General features: G+C 43.2%; 2 protein-coding genes and 1 long non-coding RNA gene across 6 annotated transcripts; 1 reads left to right on the forward strand and 2 right to left on the reverse strand.

The window, feature by feature from the left end:
- cplx4a (complexin 4a) lies at positions 1 to 1,910 on the reverse strand. The gene is made up of 3 exons (XM_063011955.1): positions 1,747 to 1,910; positions 438 to 525; positions 1 to 228 (listed from the first exon to the last, which is right to left on the reverse strand). The coding sequence occupies exons 1-3, from the start codon at positions 1,908 to 1,910 to the stop codon at positions 1 to 3; spliced, it is 480 nt and encodes a 159-aa protein (XP_062868025.1).
- A 3,275-nt stretch (positions 1,911 to 5,185) lies between these two features.
- Positions 5,186 to 16,944, reverse strand: lman1 (lectin, mannose-binding, 1). Of its 4 annotated transcripts, none has more exons than XM_063011687.1 (13): positions 16,718 to 16,944; positions 15,620 to 15,774; positions 15,379 to 15,486; positions 15,206 to 15,267; positions 14,822 to 14,921; positions 13,885 to 14,008; positions 12,698 to 12,756; positions 12,315 to 12,438; positions 10,852 to 11,039; positions 10,313 to 10,383; positions 7,147 to 7,303; positions 6,333 to 6,454; positions 5,186 to 5,706 (listed from the first exon to the last, which is right to left on the reverse strand). In XM_063011687.1, the coding sequence occupies exons 1-13, from the start codon at positions 16,920 to 16,922 to the stop codon at positions 5,670 to 5,672; spliced, it is 1,512 nt and encodes a 503-aa protein (XP_062867757.1). In that variant the 5' UTR covers positions 16,923 to 16,944; the 3' UTR covers positions 5,186 to 5,669. The 4 variants fall into 4 exon arrangements, with proteins under 4 accessions (XP_062867757.1, XP_062867756.1, XP_062867755.1 ...); XM_063011686.1 differs by having other exon boundaries at positions 10,852 to 11,042; XM_063011685.1 differs by having other exon boundaries at positions 12,306 to 12,438.
- Positions 5,649 to 6,339, forward strand: LOC134330519 (uncharacterized). The gene is made up of 3 exons (XR_010015011.1): positions 5,649 to 5,746; positions 5,872 to 6,172; positions 6,259 to 6,339. It is a non-coding gene; the product is annotated as an uncharacterized LOC134330519 (long non-coding RNA).
- Positions 16,945 to 19,009: the final 2,065 nt, after the last annotated feature.

Raw genomic sequence — 19,009 nt, forward strand, 5'->3', positions numbered from 1 at the left:
TTACATGACGGAACATTTCTCCTCCGCCTTGCTCTTCATCTCGGTAATCGCAGCCGAGGCTTTCTCCTTGATCTGGTCCATGTCCATGTTCTGCAGGTTCTGCATCTGGCCCAGGATGGAATCCTTCTCCTCCTCTTCCGTCGCATCCTCGTCCACCATCTTCAGCAGCTCCTCGGGAACGTCCACGTCGTCCCCGGCCATCTGGAGCATGTTCTCGTCCTGCTCGCTCTGATCAACACCAACACAGAGGGGCGGGAGGGTGAAGGAAAGACTGTTAAGATCATTCTGAGGTTCCAGACCACCAGCGGTATTTAATATAATTTTACTCCTCAAACAGACTTCCTCAGCTCTTCGAGGATGGCTTTCCACTGGATTTTGGAGTGCGTCTGTGGGAATTTCAATTAACGCCACATTCGGATCTGACAGGAAGCTCTTACCTTTGGAAGTCTGTATTTCTCTCGAAGGCAGACCCTCAGAGTCGCCCTCTCGGCCTTCTTATGCAGGAAGTCCGCGTCTCTCTCCATTCTGATGGGCACAGAGATGCTCGAAATCACAAATCAATCTGATTCAATACAATCAAGAACAGGTTCATTATTTTGTGCTTTGATTAAATGAATCTGCAATATTTGTTTATTAGCTTCAGTGTCAACACTCATTCATTCATTCATCTTGAACTGATCAGGGTTGTGGTGGGTCCTGCACCATACAAACACACTGATCACTGCTTGCAGGAATACACTCCGTTCAGATGGGTGCCACATAGCACCTGGGTCCCGGGGAGCTGGGTTTGAACCTCGTCTCTAATCAGCATCCAAAACATTTTTTTAGGAATCATGGTTTTCCTCCCAGCTGAAGCAAACGTGATTAGGTGGATTGGCAACACGTAATTGCCCTTTATGTGTGTCTGAGTTTGCTTTGCTTTTATGGCTAGTTTGGTACTTCACAGACTTTTAGCAATCAATCAGAACAGAAATCAGACTGAGTGACTTTAGTGCAGACAGTGGATCCGTTAGTGATCGCTGTTACAAACATTATTAATAAATATGGGGGGTATTTTGGCTTCCAAATTCTCAGTGTCGCGCTCTAGGATATAAATAAATTAATTCCTGATCGTCAGTGAGCAGATTACAGACAGAATGGATTACGTAACAGCGCTTAGTGTGGGTGCTCAGGTGGCGCAGCGATCTATTCTGTCTTAGCATCTGAGCAATGCTATCAACCGTCTGCATGAACATGATTGGTTATATCTGGTGGATATAGGGGTGGGGGGTCTACAGAAAGGACCCAGACCTGTTGCGACTAGGATAAATCATTTAATACAAATATATAAATATAAAATAAATGAAATGAGTCTACTAAACACACACACACACACACACACACACACACACACATATATCTACACTAAAATCAATTAGCAGCACTATGGTTGTCACAGTGCAACACGCACCTATATGACATGGGTTTGAGTCTCATCTTCTAAAGGAATGTGGATTGGTTTGTAAGACAGTTTGTGAATATTTAATTCCCTGTGGTGGACTGGCATTTTGTCCAGGGTGTTTTACTGCCCAGTGACCAGGATTAAGCAAGCAGAAATATGAAATAGAAAAAAAAGAAATATGATGGACCAGATTAAGAACTTTAATCTAATGCTCAGGTCATTTATCAATGTACCCGAACCCAACAGTGTCCCACTGAATACATTTTAGAGGCTGTTCTGTTAGAAAAGTTTTAAATCTGACTCACTTCTCCTCCACCAGTTGTTTCTGGTACTCCTCATATTCCTCTCTGGACATGCCAGCCGCCGCAGCCGGGTCTTTCTGAGTTTCCGCCTCAGATTTATCTTCTCCTCCGCCGAGGCCCATTCCTTTCAGAGGGTTCCCCACCATGCTTTTGATCAGAAAAGCCATTTTAACTACCTATGGAATAATTTATTGTTTGTTTTTAGGAGCGAAGGCCTTCGATTGAGGTGAGCTTCTCGAACCCACCGGCTTCTGTCAAGGACACACGGATCCAAAACAAAGTGAGAGAGAGGCTGTAATCTGGATTAAGCTCCGGCTCTACTTTGCTCGGAGGCAGATGGCCGACTGTTTCTGTCCTCCAGTTCAAAATACACTATACAGCCAACAGTGGTAGTGCTTTGAGGTGTTTAAAATACCAACAACACTGCTGCACCTGATATAACAGTGTGTTGTAATGGTATGAGTGTGGCATTACACTGTTTGTGTAATTGCAGTGCTGAAATTGGTCCACCACCCAAACGTCAACTGGTCAGCAGGGGTTCTTGCAATTAATATATGTTGTATGGGGGTAATAAAGTGCACAGATGACATCTAGTCAGTAATTGTATACCCACAAACTTTATCTTTATGGTAGTTGTAGCTTATAAAATAATCAATAAATGTACGTAGCAGATAGATGTTCCTAATGAAGTGCTCAGTGAGTGTATGTGTGCGTATACTGTAAATAGACAATGAAAATGAAGCTGGTCTGATTGAGGAATGGAGTGACAGATGTACCACTGCTTTAATCCCGCCCGAAAGAGAGAGTGACCGGGCGGGGGGTGAGGGGCGCAGAGCGACGCCAAGCTAAATTCACTATGTGTGTGAGATGATCAGAACCAAACCAGGCAGCACAGCCGAGTCTGCAGGACGCCGGTCAACTCCATTCAAGCTGCATCATTTCTGACTAACTTTCAGTTGTACCAACCACATTATCCTGGTCTGGATCAAGGTGGGTACAACACCACCCAGTAACACTGGCCAATTTTAAAAAGCCAATCCATTGTCTGCATGCTTTCGAGAGGTGGAAGGAATCCTGGAAAGTCCCTACAGAGAGTGCTCCAAGGCAAGGATCAAACCCAAATCTCTGGGACCCATGCTGCTGTGTCACCCACGCCACCAACTGTGCCACAATGCCACCAACTATCACGTTTACCTACATGTAAAAAACACGAATCACTAGTGATGGGAAGCTTTTATCACTACACCAAGTACCAAAGCTTCTTCGTAAAAAACCAAACGTTTTGGTTTTCCACCTGCAGGAACTAATGGTACTCAGGGGTCTGGACTAATTGAATGTTTCTCTTTTGATGTATATTTTATATATTTACTTTTATAAATGTGACCAAAAGTATGTGCACACCTGACCATGGTCGTTTTAGACATCCAATTCCAAAATCTTGGGCATTAATACAAAGTTGTTTCAAAATTTGTGGCAGTAGTGTGGTACTGTGGTAATTTATGCCCGCACATTTAAATGGTCAGACACTGATGTTGAACTAGAACGCCTGGCTCGCCATCAATGTTCCAATTCATCCCGAAGTTGTTCACTGGGGTCAAGTTACTGAAGTTTCTCCACACCAAACTTATCAGACCAGGTCTTTATGGACCTTAAACAAGATAAAGACTGCTGTGGTACAATTAAAGGGGTATATTTGATTAGAGGAAACTTATTTTACTGATTTCTGTCCATATAATTTTAGATTAAGATAGTGTAAATCCCAAACCAAGTAGGAATAAATACTGTCTTCTTTGGGGCTGGAGTTTCAGAACAACCGGCTGTAACAACTGTTGTATATATTTAATCCTAGAAACCATTTTGAAAAATTTTTGGTTATTTGTTTTGTTGAAAACAGTAGCACACACACACACACACACACAGCACAGATAAATGATTCAGTACAATGGATGTCTGGTGGTACCGAGTGTATTTGTGTTTATTTGTAGAGCCTCCTGTGGTGAGGATTTCCCCTCAGTTGTTTTATTCATTAATAGAATCCCTCACACAGCTAATGAGGACCGGGGGGTAACGGGTGGTAGTACTGGGGTAGAATGGGGGGTACAGGGTGAACCATTATGGTAGAGAAAGTGTTTTGACGTCGCTGCTCTTAATCCCTAAAATAGCAGAAAGTGCTAATGTAGCTAACAATGAGTAGCAGCTAATGAAGAGCCGTTAGCATAATCAGTGTTTACACAAAGCTCAGCAGGTTCCGATTACTTTCATTCACGACCAGTAAAACCAGTGTGAGCTCTTCTCTCTTTGTCATCTCCCTACATCTCCATTCGCTTTTCCTTTTAGTACTTTTCTATCTTTAACTATATTATTATTTTCCGTTTGTTTGTTTTTCCAAACCACATTATTTTTCTTCCCTTTGCACATTTCAGTTCTTCTGTTTCTTACTTTTACATCTTGATTTATTTATGACTTTTTCCTTTTAAACAATATCTACTTTGTGCCATAAGTTTAATGTTTGTCCTTTTCCCTTTAAAACGAGGTTTATTTCCTTTGCTATGAATATTATTTGTATTTCCACTTCTTCCCTTGTTAATGTTCTTTTTCCTTTAAAACTAATTTTATTTCGTTTGCTATTAATATTATTTATATTTCCTTCCACCTCTTCCTTTGTTAATGCTATTTTTCTTTTAAAACGTCCTTTCTGTGTGCAGTTTGCTTGTTCTCCCTGTGTCTGTGTGGGTTTCCTCCGGGTGCTCTGGTTTCCTCCCGCAGTCCAAAGACATGCAGGTGAGGTGAACTGGAGATACAAAATTGTCCATGACTGTTTGATATTAAACTTGTGAACTGATGAATCTTGTGTAATGAATAACTACCGTTCCTGTCATGAATGTAACCAAAGTGTAAAACGTCACGTTACAATCCTAATAAATAAATCTAAAAAAATATCCTTTATTTTCTGCTTTCCACAAACTTTTCTTTTAAGTTATTTTTTATTCTCTCTTTTCCCCTCATTGTTTGTAATATTTACTATGATTGTATTACAGTAGATGTCTTTCTTGGCATTCAGGTGGCACACGAGGAGAATCACAGCCGCCCACTTGTGTGAGATTCCAACCTAAAATCACAGCGATGCTATCGGCCGGGCCGACTGTCTTATATCTGAGACCGAGGAGAGGAGGGGAGGAGATGGCCGAAACTGTCTAGCTATTGGAATGTGCACTTGTCAATGCGCTCCCAGTGCTGGTCCCAAAACCAGATTAAATAAGAAGGGGTTTCATCAGGAGAAGCATCCAAAATACAGGAGCAGTGTTGACAGCAGTGTTAGTGGGTTCATTTCCCATCACACAGCAGATCCGATGAAGAACCTCAGATGAGCTGAAAATGAAGCACCACCACAAACCCTTTTTGTTTAGCACCATTTCTCACATACAAAGACAGACACAAGTGCTGTGGGTTTTTTCTGTTTATGTAAATTAGTTTTGAGAAAAAAAAAGATATCAGTTTTTCAGTATTCCATGTTCTTATGTTTGTGGCAGTTTGGCTACATGGTTCAGAAACAGGCAGCATTTTCTCTCTTTCAGTCCATCAAACTCTCGGAGGCAACAGGACGTCCCTGAAGTAAAAATGTAATAACATGACATGTACAAATTCACACACTCACACGCTCACACACACGCTCACACACACGCTCACACACACGCTCACACACACGCTCACACACACGGTTTGCAGACTAATGAATCATTTACACCAAATTTGGGGTCTCTAAACCGAAACATTGAACACGCAAGGCAGCAACGATCACTCATTTACACCCTGTACAATTCAGATCAAATTAAAAAAATACTTCAGGTTTCAAGTATAATAACTTATATTATTATTATTATTTTTTCCAACAAAACTAGACAAATGTGCTGTGAGGGCCGAGTTCATCAAAAGAATTTCTTCGCTGCCGCTTCCTGTTGGCTTCTGCAGAGAGAGAAGACAAAAGCACAGTCGTTATATTAAAGTAATGACATACACCGATTAGGCATAACATTATGACCGTCTTCCTAATATTGTGTGGGTCCCCTTTTTGCAGCCCCATACACAATAACCTGTGATGCTCTGTATATTCTGACACCTGTCTATCAGAACCAGCATTAATTCTTCAGCAGTTTAAACTACAGTAGCTCATCTGATGGATCGGACCACACGTGCATCAATGAACCTTGACCGCCCATGACCCTGTTGCCGGTTTACCACTGTTCCTTCCTTGGACCACTTTTGATAGATACCGACCACTGCAGACCAGGAACACCCCACAAGAGCTGCAGTTTTGCAGATGCTCTGACCCAGTCGTCTAGACATCACAATCTGGCCCTCGTCAAACTCGCGCAAATCTACAATCTACGTCTACAATCCAAAACGTTTCATGTTTATTAAAAGTCTTAAGGTGCAAGTATTGATCTATACTCAGTAAAAAATGAAAATAATGCAGAAATGCTGATCTCTTATGTGCTCTCCTCCATCCATGAGCAGGTCACAAAGAAGCACGTGGATGGAGGTGGAACTGAAGTCAAGGCATCAGAATTAAGACAGCAGATAAAACTCACTTGTAAAGGACGTAACCGAAAAACAGCAGCGTCTGGACCACCACGAAGATCACAAAGTGTGATGTGGAGAGGCAGGAGGGGAGAGGAGGCAGCTCGGGACACTTCAGCTTCTCGGCTGGAGACTAAAAATAAAAAGGAAGAATAGTTATATCAACGATAAAATGTCTAGTTACTCACACAGTTGTTAAATACACAAACAAAATCTAGTTAATCTGGTCGTTCTGAATTGCCTGTTGCTGTTCCTCTGCCAGTGCACCACACATGGACCTTGGAGGTAGAGGGTCAGCATATTTTTACATTTACATTTTCAGCATTTAGCAGACGCTTTTATCCAAAGCGACTTACACAATGAGCGGAACACGATGAGCAATTGAGGGTTAAGGGCCTTGCTCAGGGACCCAACAGTGGCAACTTGGTGGTGGCAGGGCTTGAACCGGCAACCTTTTGCTTACTAGTCCAGTACCTTAACCACCAAGCTATCACTGGCCCCTTTTTCTGCAGTATCAAGCTCAGAAAGGACATTGAATAAATAAATACATAAATAATTATCCTGTCTAATACTTTCCACTTCTCCAACTTTCACTTATTAATATTAAGTATTTAAGGCGTTTAGCGGACGGCTGGATGCTTTTATCTGAAGCAACTGACAATGGTGACTGAAAACTAACCAAGAAATAGAGGGTTAGGAGGTTTGCTCAGGGGTCCAACAGTACAGTTCTGATCACTACACCAGTTAACCATTAATGATTGTAATGTAAAACAGAAAAATCCTGAAAAGGAAAATTGCTTTTGGAGAGTAATAGCGTGAATTCACCTCATTTTTCTGGATGATGTGCTCCACGCTCCTCTTGACGACGTGTAGATGCTCCTTGATGTCGTTGAAGTGTTGCATGGTCTCGTAGGAGCCCAGACCGCCGGCGTTTGCGTGCTGTGCCGCGCTCAGCTGCTGTACTGATGACGAGAAGCTGTTTCTGTAACACAGCGGTACGATTTCACTGCATCATTTAAACAAGCAGACATGAAGCTGATATTTTCAAATTAAATAAATATATCATGACAATAATTATAATAATGGGCACTTGGGTGTCGCAGCTGATAGTTACGCTAATCCACTATGGTGGGGATCCAGGGTTTAAATCCTTTGTGGTGCAATCAACCCATTGTGCATCTATATAAAGACATGATTGGGAGACCCCCGAAACCCTGCAATGAAGGGGCGCCCTGTCCAGCAGATTCTTGCTCAAAGTGTGTCCTGGTGGAACTGGACCAGCTGTGACCCTGACCAAGATAAAGTGTTTGATGAAAATGAAACATGCTGGCGGTTTGTGGCTCGTCCCTCCACAAACCACTGTCTGTGGGTGCTCACCACGACTGCTCATGACACCCCTTGCTGTTTGGGAGGTACTTCAATCAACTTAGTCACCTGACAGTAATGATCTGGTCCTGATCAAAGTCTCTCAGGTCTTAATGCTGATTAGATCTGCTGCATTCAACACGTGAACTACAAGGAACCTCCATCAGAACAACATCTAATAGATCCCTCACCCTCACACACATAAGTACTACAGAATAGGCCTTGACATGCACATAACTGCAAAGATGGTCCTAATATTTTGGCTCATCGGTGTATATATAGATCCTACTGCTGAGAGATGATCAACGATGTTTAAGCACAATTCCTTAAACTCAAAACGACAGCATGTTTTCCCGTTCTAATCTTCTAATCCCTCTGATTCTCCTCTTAAAGCACCCAAAAGGCCACACAGCCCCAAATTCCAACACGACATGGGTACAAAATTACTAAACGAACCCCCCCCAACCCCCCCGGAACCCGTCTCCACCCTCTCTGACATATTGTACATGATTACGACAATCACAGTCCGGAGGGAACAAAGCTCGAGCTGCAGCGTAATTTCACTTTACATGCTCTAATGTCGCTCGTTCATGGCCAAAAATATGTGGACACCTGATTTTGCTGGATATCCTGTTGTGGACACTGACGACTGAATAATTACTAAAATACTGGCCTATAATAGTTTGCTTCGGAAAATAACGTATCATTGGTCAGACCTATACTAAGAATTAAGTACACAATATGACCAGAAGCATGTAGACACTCCTTCTAATTATCCTAATTAAGTTTTACTTCAGTTAACAGGAAAGAACAAGGTTGTGTATAGACTTAGTTTGGTAGTATGGGCATAAACTCCCACAGGCACACTCCAAAATTCATGACAAGCCATTCCACTGGACTGAAAGCCATTATAAGAGCTCCATACTGATGCAGACGGTTTAATTCTTGGACTGGGATGCCCATGCACGGTGAAGTGACCACATGCTTTCAGCCATATAGCGGATGTATTAAAGGATGCATATTAAGGGGGTCGTAAAGGGACAAATGAAGGGGTTTACTGTTTTAATCAGGACGCCATTATGTTGTTGATTAAATCACATTTCCCTTTTCATGTTCTCAGTAAATCTGAGAAAGATTTCATCTCGTTTCCAGCTGTCTCAAGAATTCTGATACGATTAGTAATGTCAGATCAAAACCAGGCCGAGAAAATGAAGGTCAACCGGAGGAGCCTTGAGGAGGCTGAATGAGATTAAGGGTCCAGTGATGATGAACCGAGGCTGGCGTTCACGCTCTACTGAAGGAACCCCAAACATTTACCTCGGACGTTTTATTACAGCCACGAGGCTAATCTTTATTAGCACCGAACGACCTACATATCAAGCGGAATCTGCGTCTGCAACGTGAGAGGACTCTCCGACAGCAGATTAATTTAGCGTTTAGGAATAAAGGAGACCTGATTACTTATGCAAAAGATCCACAAAGATCGGAGTGTGTTGTCTGATCTCATGTCCAATTCGACAACGTGGACCGGATTGACCCAAATTGAGCAGGCGTATACAGTCCAGTACAACACTGGGATTGGAACACCACCACATGTGCCACGCATTAGTGTTTCAGTATCTGTAATGTAATTGCAAACGTGATTGATTTTCTGTACTGAATTGGGACACAGCCAGAGATCCTCCCAAGCAACCAGCCATCCTGTGGATCTGATGACATTTCCCAGACTCCCTTGCAGTGCACTGCTTTGCTTTTCCCTCTCAAGATGGCTGCACCCAATGGAGGCTCTGCAGTCCAGTGAAATGCAATCTTATCCCTATAACCATGCGAAGATTTTGAGCAGCACTACGTTTAGGAACCAAACCCAGAACCTAATGGCTTCGTTTTTTGGGCAAAGCTAACTTAGAGTCCCACCAGTGCCAAGCTGCCAGTTGCTTCCCTGAACAAGGTCTGTAAGAATCAAACACATGCATTAAAAATCGTCTTAATTATTTCCATGGACTGTTAAAGGAGGAACACCAGAACCACGCCCAGCTACTCAAGCTTCATAGTTTCTTGTTTGTGACGTAAACAATACAAACACACAACAAAGCGTCATGTTCGGGGTTCGATCTGCATCGTCTCGATCATCATAGTCTCATGAATGACACACGGCAGGACAAAGCGACCGAAAGTGAGTGTGGTTGTGGAGAGACGAGCTCCGATACTCCAGCTACCCAGCAGGGGGTGATTAGGGTTTGTTTAGGGCAGGTGGGGGAGCTCTGTGTGTGTGTGTGTGTGTGTGTGTGTATACACATGGGTGGGGGAGATTGTTCCATTAATGAGCGCATGAGGAGGATTTTACTTGAAGTGATTACTGAGCTCACACACCTCGCCTGCTCAATCGCAATAGCATTTACGGCCGATTCTGGTTATATAAGGACCAAATTTGCTCATTTTGGGCTGATTGTTTATTTATTAGGATTTTAACGTCATGTTTTACACTTTGGATGCATTCATGACAGGAACGGTAGTTACTGAAGCCTGGTAATAAACGTTCTATATTTTATTGAAACGCAGCCGTAAACGCATCACACGAGGCGTGTGTGGTTGGATCAGTGTTCAGTGTGAATGCGGACCCACTCACTTCAGCTCGTTCAGGCTGCGCAGCACCTCATGCTGGGTCGACACTATGGTGTCCAGTTCCTGACTGGGAGCCTGAAAAGACAGAATAAACAGGGAGTAAATGTAGATTTCCTTTTTTTCTATTGTATTACCCTCATTTACCTCCCAATTTAGTCATTTCCGGATCCCAGTGGTGAATCTGCTGCCGCTTGTACAAAGCCAGATTCGAACCAGGAGAGCCGGGTCACCACACGCCCCCTTTTGACGGTGTTAAATTCCCACACGGAGCCATTTTCTATATGGAGAGTCATGCTAAGCTATATGTGACCCCCCCCCCAAACAACATGTGCTGACGCCCGGACAAGCCCCAGATTTGCATATTGGACCCCTGAGCAAGGCTCAAACCATCAATTGCTTCGGATAAGCGGAAAAACTATTTGAACCCTCACCAGAGGTGTGCTGGTGTGCTAGTGCATTGGCCCCTGAGCATATCTGAAACATGAACGATAATCCCATAAATGCTGTCACTCTCTGAGGATGGGTCTGACGTATCTGACGTACCTGGCCGGACTGGGTCTGTCCCGAGCGCTTGGAGAGCTCGTCGGTGAGGACGCTGACGTAGCGCCGCTGCTCGTCCAGGATCATGGCCAGCTGCCGACTCAGCTGCTTGATCTCCAGGTGAATTCGGTTCTGGCCCTCGAAGACCTGATGGAGCTCGCGGTCGCCGACGCTCTCGTACAGATCCTTTACTGCTGAAGTAAAACACAGACAGTGAATAAAGACGGGGTCCAAACTTTAGCTGGGCTGCTGGTCGATGTGGCTTAATACAGGACATTTACACAGTCGAGCCACATTATTATTATTATGAGCAGCAGCTAATACCCAGAGTGACCGGCGTGTGCAGCAGCCGGAGAGCAGTGGGGTCCTGGTAGGTCATCACAGGCATCTGTGATCCAGAGGATCCACAGAGCCAACACGACCATCAAGGTGGTCCCATAGACGCATAACTGGGTTCCAGTGTGGGGAATTAGGGGGCTAGGGTGGTACTTGGAAGTCTCGGTCATGCTCTTCCAACCAGTGTCGGGCATTTCTAGCCATGTCACATTGTCTTCCTGGAAGATCCCATCCACCCCATGGTACTTTTACCAAGAGATGTGTGTGCAGACACTCTATACACTGATCAGCCATAACCTCCATGTTTCTACACTCACTGTCCATTTTATCAGCTTCACTTACCATATAGAAGCACTTTGTAGTTCTACAATTACTGACTGTAGTCCATCTGTTTCTCTGCATGCTTTGTTACCCCCTTTCATGCTGTTCTTCAATGGTCAGGACCCCCACAGGACCACCACAGAGCAGGTATTATTTAGGTGGTGGATGATTCTCAGCACTGCAGTGACACTGACATGGTGGTGGTGTGTTAGTGTGTGTTGTGCTGGTATGAGTGGATCAGACACAGCAGCGCTGCTGGAGTTTTTAAGCAGCAGCAGCATCCTCCGACCACTGATGAAGGTCTAGAAGATGAGCGACTCAAACAGCAGCAATAGATGAGCGATCGTCTCTGACTTTACATCTACAAGGTGGACCAACTAGGTAGGAGTGACTAATAGAGTGGACAGTGAGCCGACACGGTATTTAAAAACTCCAGCAGCGCTGCTGTGTCTGATCCACTCATACCAGCACAACACACACTAACACACCACCACCATGTCAGTGTCACTGCAGTGCTGAGAATCATCCACCACCTAAATAATACCTGCTCTGTGGTGGTCCTGTGGGGGTCCTGACCATTGAAGAACAGCATGAAAGGGGGTAACAAAATATGTAGAGAAACAGATGGACTACAGTCAGTAATTGTAGAACTACAAAGTGCTTCTATATGAAAATAAAGACATGAGATGGCACATGCACCATTAGTAAGCATGTGTTGTGCTGAACTTGTCATGTGCCTTAACAGAGCAGTTTTCTGTTAATAGCAGGACCTCAGGTTAACCTGTGTGTGTGTAACTCACGGGGCTGACCCTGAATGTCGGGGTGCTCCTTCTGAAACGCTTCCTTCTTTTTGTCCAGGTCCTGTTGGAAGTTCTGAAATTCCTCCTGGTACTTGTCCTGCTCCTCTTGGGGAATCTCTTGTTCGGCTGGAGGCTTCGCAGGGAAGAATGGAAAAGAAAAGAAACAAAACACACATTCAGAGCTCGCAGGAGGCCTGGCGCACCACACACACACACACACACACACACACACACACACACACACACACACACACACACTCGTACTCCAATTACGGCTCACAAAAGAACGGAGTAATTGGCGAACACTTAAGAAATAAGGATGGAGGAGTCTTTGTAACGTCACTCGAGTGCGTGCGCGAGTGTGCGCCACTGAAAACATTCAAAAAACCTACCAGGTTCTGCCCGGGCTCCGTCAATCTGAAGAGCAGGAACGATAAGACGTCGTGGTCATCTGGAGGGAGCAGAAAAACGTTCACATGCTGATAAAACGCAATATCAGTCCTAATTAAAGTTTAAAGTGTGTCCAGATGATGGGCGAGGCATCGAAGCCCCATCAGCAAAGTTCACTTCATTTCTATCAAGTGTCATCCAGATTATAAACAGACTAATAAATAAATAAATAATATGATGTGCCCCACTACTAGCCCCTTTCGACCAAAATAACTTTGGATCTTGACGTGGTTCCACTCTCTTTAGAACCTTGGTGCTATTCGGAGAACCGACCCACGTTTGCACCAGTTTATTATCAGAACTGAGGATGCGTCACCAACAGAGGGCGCTGCACAAACACACCGACCAGCATTTGTACTGCTGTTACAGATGTTTGGTTTGCAACTATTAGTGATAAGTCGGGATGTAACGATGCACTACAAGGCAGTTAAAAATCTGTGCACATGTGCCACGATTCGAATCGGTAATTCATGTATAATGAATCGATATTCCCTTTAAACAGCAGAGGGCACTATTCACCTCGCCTGGTTGACATCACTACAGGGTTGCCAGGTTCGAGATTTTCCAGTCAAATGTATTTATGTGAGGATACTTTCTTTATTTGTATTATTTATCTATTTATTTAATGTGCGATTTATTTTAAAATTTCATTTCAGTTTTTTTTTTTACACAAATAGGGAAATGTGCAGCATCGTTTTGCATAGTTTGTACCTACCTCAGAAATAAAAGGGCATTCATTATTTAGATTTTATTCTATTTTTTAAGAGAAAGAATAAAAGGAACCCAGTATCATGAATCGTATCGCATCGTGGGTGGAGTGTATCGTTACATCCCTAGTGATAAGACGTTCTCTTTCCTCTACAACCACGGATGCTGCCACGGTTCATGCCGAAAAACCGGCTATACTTTGGCTCCCGGTTCGAAACACGTTTATTATTCGTGAAAATGCACCAATTAGTTTTGTGAACTGGAACACAACTTGTTCCACATTGGTCGGGAAAGGCTAATACAAGCTGTAGCACCTACAGAAAATAAAAACAGTCGTGTCTATTCAAGATTAAAGCTTAACGACGACCGAAACACGACCAAAATACAAAGATGAAGCACAAACGTAAGAAAATTCTGAGACCTGCTAGTCCTCCTGTAGCAGCAGAAATGCCAAAATAGCCGTTAGAGGGAATGACCATGTTCTCCACTTTGGTACAGAACTCATAATCTTCCTTCTCAGGTGTGAAGCCGTTATTGATCAAAACCTAGACAGGAAAAATAAATAAATAAACAAAATATGTGTTTATAAATCACATTGCCAAAAGTATCTGAACCCCTGGACATTTGACTCCAAATCTACGGACATTCATATGAAGTCTGTCTCCTGTTACAGCAGTTGTAGCCTTCGCTCCTCTAGGAAGCTTACCAGGAGATTTTTTGGAGTGTGTCTGTGGGAATTTGTGGTCATTTACGATTATGGATAAGAAGGTCTGGCTTGCAATCAGCATTCGTTCTTTGAAAATGGCTGGTCTGTATTATGTATGATTGACAGCTAAACTATATTAGAATGGGCGTCCATATACTTTTACCAACATGCTAAACTAACAAGCTGTCCCACACTGTCATAAAACACGCTTTATGGACAAAAGTATTGGGACGCCCCTTCTAATATGTGAATTCACGTGTTTCAGCCACAACAGTTGCTAACAAATATAATAAATCTATTATATAAAAGAAAATAATGTGGTTCAACCTCTGCAGCAACAGTTTTGGAAAGGCCCTTTTCTTGTCATCTTGACTGAATGGGCACAAATTCCCATACACAGACATACTTCAAGGTTTGTAAGAAAAAAAGATCACACAGAAGTCCAACAAGATCATGGTCAGGTCTCTAAATACTTTTGGCCATACAGTGCAGGTACAGTGAAGTTTTGGTTTTTTTTATGGTTGTATGTTTCATATTTTCTCTCATTTGAGGTGTAAAAAGTTTGTGCACGAATAAAAAATGATGCAGTGAGAGCAGGTGGGTCAGAGAAAGAAAATTAAAGTGTGTGGGTTTTCGATCTCTCGTTCCTCACCGTTAACGTTTGCTTGTAGTAGCTGATTTTGGCTCGGATGGGATACGGTTTATTCCGGAAATCTCTGAGGCAGGTTCCCAGGGCCTGGGTCGAACCGTCACTGCGGAGAAAAACATCATTCATTAACCAATCGTTTATTATTAAATTGATCTCATAATATGCAGACAGGTTTGAGAAGCTCGACTGTACTGATCTGCACCTCTCAGGCCGATTCGTGTGGGCGTGGCCTGATATACTAATCAGCTAGAGCTGTTTATATAGGCAAAGAGAAGTCAGCAGACATGATCCATCAATTATAAGAGATTAGGAGGCCATAAATGTCCCCTACAGGCGAAAAAGTATTTGGACACCTGAGGATAACCTTTTAAAAACAAATGGACTTACTTCTGGTGATCGTATACGAGTTTGCCGTTGTTGCCCACGACGATGATGGCTGGATTATTTTTCTAAAATAAAGAAACGAAACAACAACAACTAGTTAATTTACAGCAGACGTAATTGAAGAGGCTACAGCGATTACTGGGATTGTTTTGTAGTGCGTATCTGAGTGTTCAGACCTTTCCATCGTTGTCAAAAGAGTCAAAGAAAATTCCCACACCGTTCCACTGATCGGCGGCTCCGTAGACCGGACCCTCCAGACCCTGACCTTCTGTGAACCATATAGCCTATAGAACACAAACACGGGTCAGTTTCAACGCCAAACAGAAGCAGAAACGCTGTGATAAAACAGTAACTGTGTACAATACATAACATTAGTCCTGTACGTTAGGTGGTGCAGCAGTTGCTTGAATCTCTTACCAGACCATCAGCGCCAGTCCTTCCTCTTCCAGACACGCGGAACGCCACCTCGGCCTCCCAGTGCTTGAAGTTCACGGGTGCTTTGGTCCAAACCGAGCCCTTCTGACTGCGCAGGGACGGCGTGATCCTGATCTGATCTGCACTCGGGATGGCATCTAAATAAAAAACCCAAAAACAAATCAGTTATTAGCGGTCATGGGTCAGGGAGAACGTTTACCTTCAGAAATATCATAGGGGTTGCCTTTTACAACTGATCACTGGTCCAACTAGTTAATGACTAACTGATATTGTGATATATGTTAAGAGTAAAGCTGCAGATCTTACTTATTCTTTCATCCTCCAAAAGCATACAATAAATATACTAATCCACAGTGTCGTGTGTGCATTTCAACCCAGCAGATGATCCAAAATTCCACAAGGAACTCATGGAACGTTTTTTTATGGACAGAGTAGTTCCAGAATCATGAAACCCCTTGAAGTCCAGGCTGCCTGGACAGCTCAGTATTTTGGTAGTCGCCAAAGATCATTAGAAACACACTGGAGGCATCAAAACTATCTTATTTATTTATTTACATCATGTTTTACACACTTTGGTTCCATTCCATTCTGGTTACACAAAGTTCATCAGTTCAAGTTTAATATCAAACACAGTCATGGACAATTTAGTGTCTCCAGTTAACCTCACTTGCATGTCTTTGTACTGTGGGAGGAAACCGGAGCACCCGGAGGAAACCCACACAGACACGGGGAGAACATGCAAACTCCACAGAAACACAGAAAGGACACGGACCGCTCCGCATGGGAATCGAACACAGGACCTTCCTGCTGTGAGGCGACAGTGCTACCCACCATGCCCAAAACTATTTGCATATAATTTGTCACTTTAGGCAAGTTTTGTGGAAGTTCCTGCGCATGCGCACTTTCACTCTCTTGCAATCTCGACCAGCATCATTGATCTCGTCTACACTTATTTTGATCTCAGACGCATCTGACATGCGATAAATACGATTCCTGGTGTTTATAAACAGCGTGTAACGTTTAATAAGAGAGTGTTATTGCACTATGACGCGTTAAAAAGTGTAAGAGAGAGAAACTTACTGCCTGTATGCACCCAGAACGGTACAGTTCCGTCACCCTGAGTTAAATGAGGACCTTTAAAACTGTATTTATACTCGAAGCGGCGGTGCGGAGCCTCTTCTGTCCCACCCTCACACAAGCCCGAGTGTAACAGAGCAGGAATCAGTAATAATGTCGATAATAAGCAGCGCTGAGACAGAAACACTTTGTGTGTTTGAACCGCCATGTTTCAGAGCTGCTCGACTACAGCTGCTGCCGCCGCGCTGCATGACGGGAAAACACAACTCAGCCAACAGGGCGCTCTGTGATTGGTCCAGAACCAGCACGCGCGCAAACAACACCGGCGCGCGCTTACGTGTACTTTCTGTTAACGGTCGATATTAAATATAACTTTAAATTAATCGTTTATATTGTTTATATTTACAGCATTTACCTCATTATATCTATATTTATCAACATTAAACCATTATGAAGTGTTTATTTAATTTTTTATTAACCTTTATATCGCAGTAGTACCTCAGTGGTTAATGTACTGGACTAGTAATCAAAAGGTTGCTGGTTCAAGCCCCATTATCGCTAATTGCCCCTGTGGGGCCCCTGAGCAAGGCCCTTAACCCTCAATTACTTAGATAATATACTGTCACAGTACTGCAAGTCGCTTTGGATAGAAGCGTCCCCTTACAGACGTAAATGTATTAATTTCACAGTGTTAGCTCAGTGTTATGGTTGCTGGTTCAAGCCCCACCATCGCCAAATTGCCCCTGTTGGGCCCCTGAGCAAGGCCTTTAACCCTCAATTACTTAGACAATAGACTGACTGTCACGGTACTGTAAGTCGCTTTGGATAAAAGCGTCTGCTAAATGCTGTAAATGTAAATGTATTCATATTGCAAGTGGTAGCTCACTGGTTAAGGTGGCTGGTTAAAACCCCACATTTTGCCAAATTGCCCCTGTTGGGCCCTTAAGCAAGGCCCTTAACCCTTAATTGCATAGACAGCATACTGACTGTCACACTACAGTACTGTAAGTCGCTTTGGATAAAATCGTCTGCTAAATGCCGAAAATGTAAAAGTATTCATTAATTCATTTATTGCCCCTGTTGGGCCCCTGAGCAAGGCCCCTAAGCCTTAATTGTTCAAATTGTATATGGCTGACCCCACACTCCAAAAACAAGCTGAAATATGCGGAAAAAGAATTTTATTGTACTGCACACGTGTCTATATACGTATATGACAAATAAATGCATTCTTCTTATTATTATTCTGGTCAGGGTTGCTGTGGGTATAAAAACACTGGGCACCTGGGCACAAGGCAGGAATACCCTGCACAGGATGCCATTTAATCGCAGGGCTTCGGCCTAAACCCTAAGTTCAAACCCTAAAGTTATTTTCATGTTCATCCTGGTCAGGGTTGCGGTGGGTTCGGTTTCATTGGCAATCACAATAGACGCCACCTGTGTCCCAGGTCCCAGGTAGTTGCTGACCTGCTGTAACATTATTATTATTGTATTATTACTGTTGTTATTAACGTTATTAATGAATCTGTAATTAATCAGTCTGGAATATTCAGCTTTTATTTAATTGTGGTTTCTGTCGCTTCACTGCAATGAAATCTTTCTGTTCTGTAATAACAGGAGGGGTGACAATACCTCGTCAGCGAGTGTGTTTGAGGCAGTTATGAGTTTTTTTAAGAAAAATAAAATCACCCCATTATGTCTTTATTTCTCGACAGTAACTCATTCAGTCCGAGTTTGATTCTGGTTGAGTAGCGGGTGGAAGGAGCGCCTGCATTCGCTGGTTCTTTATCCCCTCGGTAGCAGGCAGGTCTAAATAATGAGGGCCGCAACCAGTGAGATATAATTAGGAACGAGGGCCACTTGAGCTCTTTTAAAGCGGCCCTTGTACACCAATTACTCATCCATTAATTACTTCCAGATGGGATTTTACCGAATGTTTTTCGCCGAGCGCTGCTTTCTCTTCTCATGAACAGGACGGGCTTCATTCATTCCCCTATTGTCTAATTATCACGTAACAATTACAACACAAAACGAACCTCCCAGGTTGAACTCGGCCTACAGAGAAGCCGTTGTGGGTTAAATGGACTATCCGTACATCATGTAGTGGCGTCAAAATCAATTTGATGGTGTTTTATGTGATGCCAAGAATGAATAAATTATAAAATAAGTACACATGACATGCACTGAGTCCTCACACAAACGCATTCGGATTTCTAATCAAACAGTGTTGGAAATTAGTTTATTAGTTCAGCCACACCTGTTGCTAAAAGATATATAAAATAATCACATACATAAAAT

Source organism: Trichomycterus rosablanca, chromosome 16, assembly GCF_030014385.1.
Source record: "Trichomycterus rosablanca isolate fTriRos1 chromosome 16, fTriRos1.hap1, whole genome shotgun sequence".
In the NCBI taxonomy this organism is placed as follows: domain Eukaryota; kingdom Metazoa; phylum Chordata; class Actinopteri; order Siluriformes; family Trichomycteridae; genus Trichomycterus; species Trichomycterus rosablanca.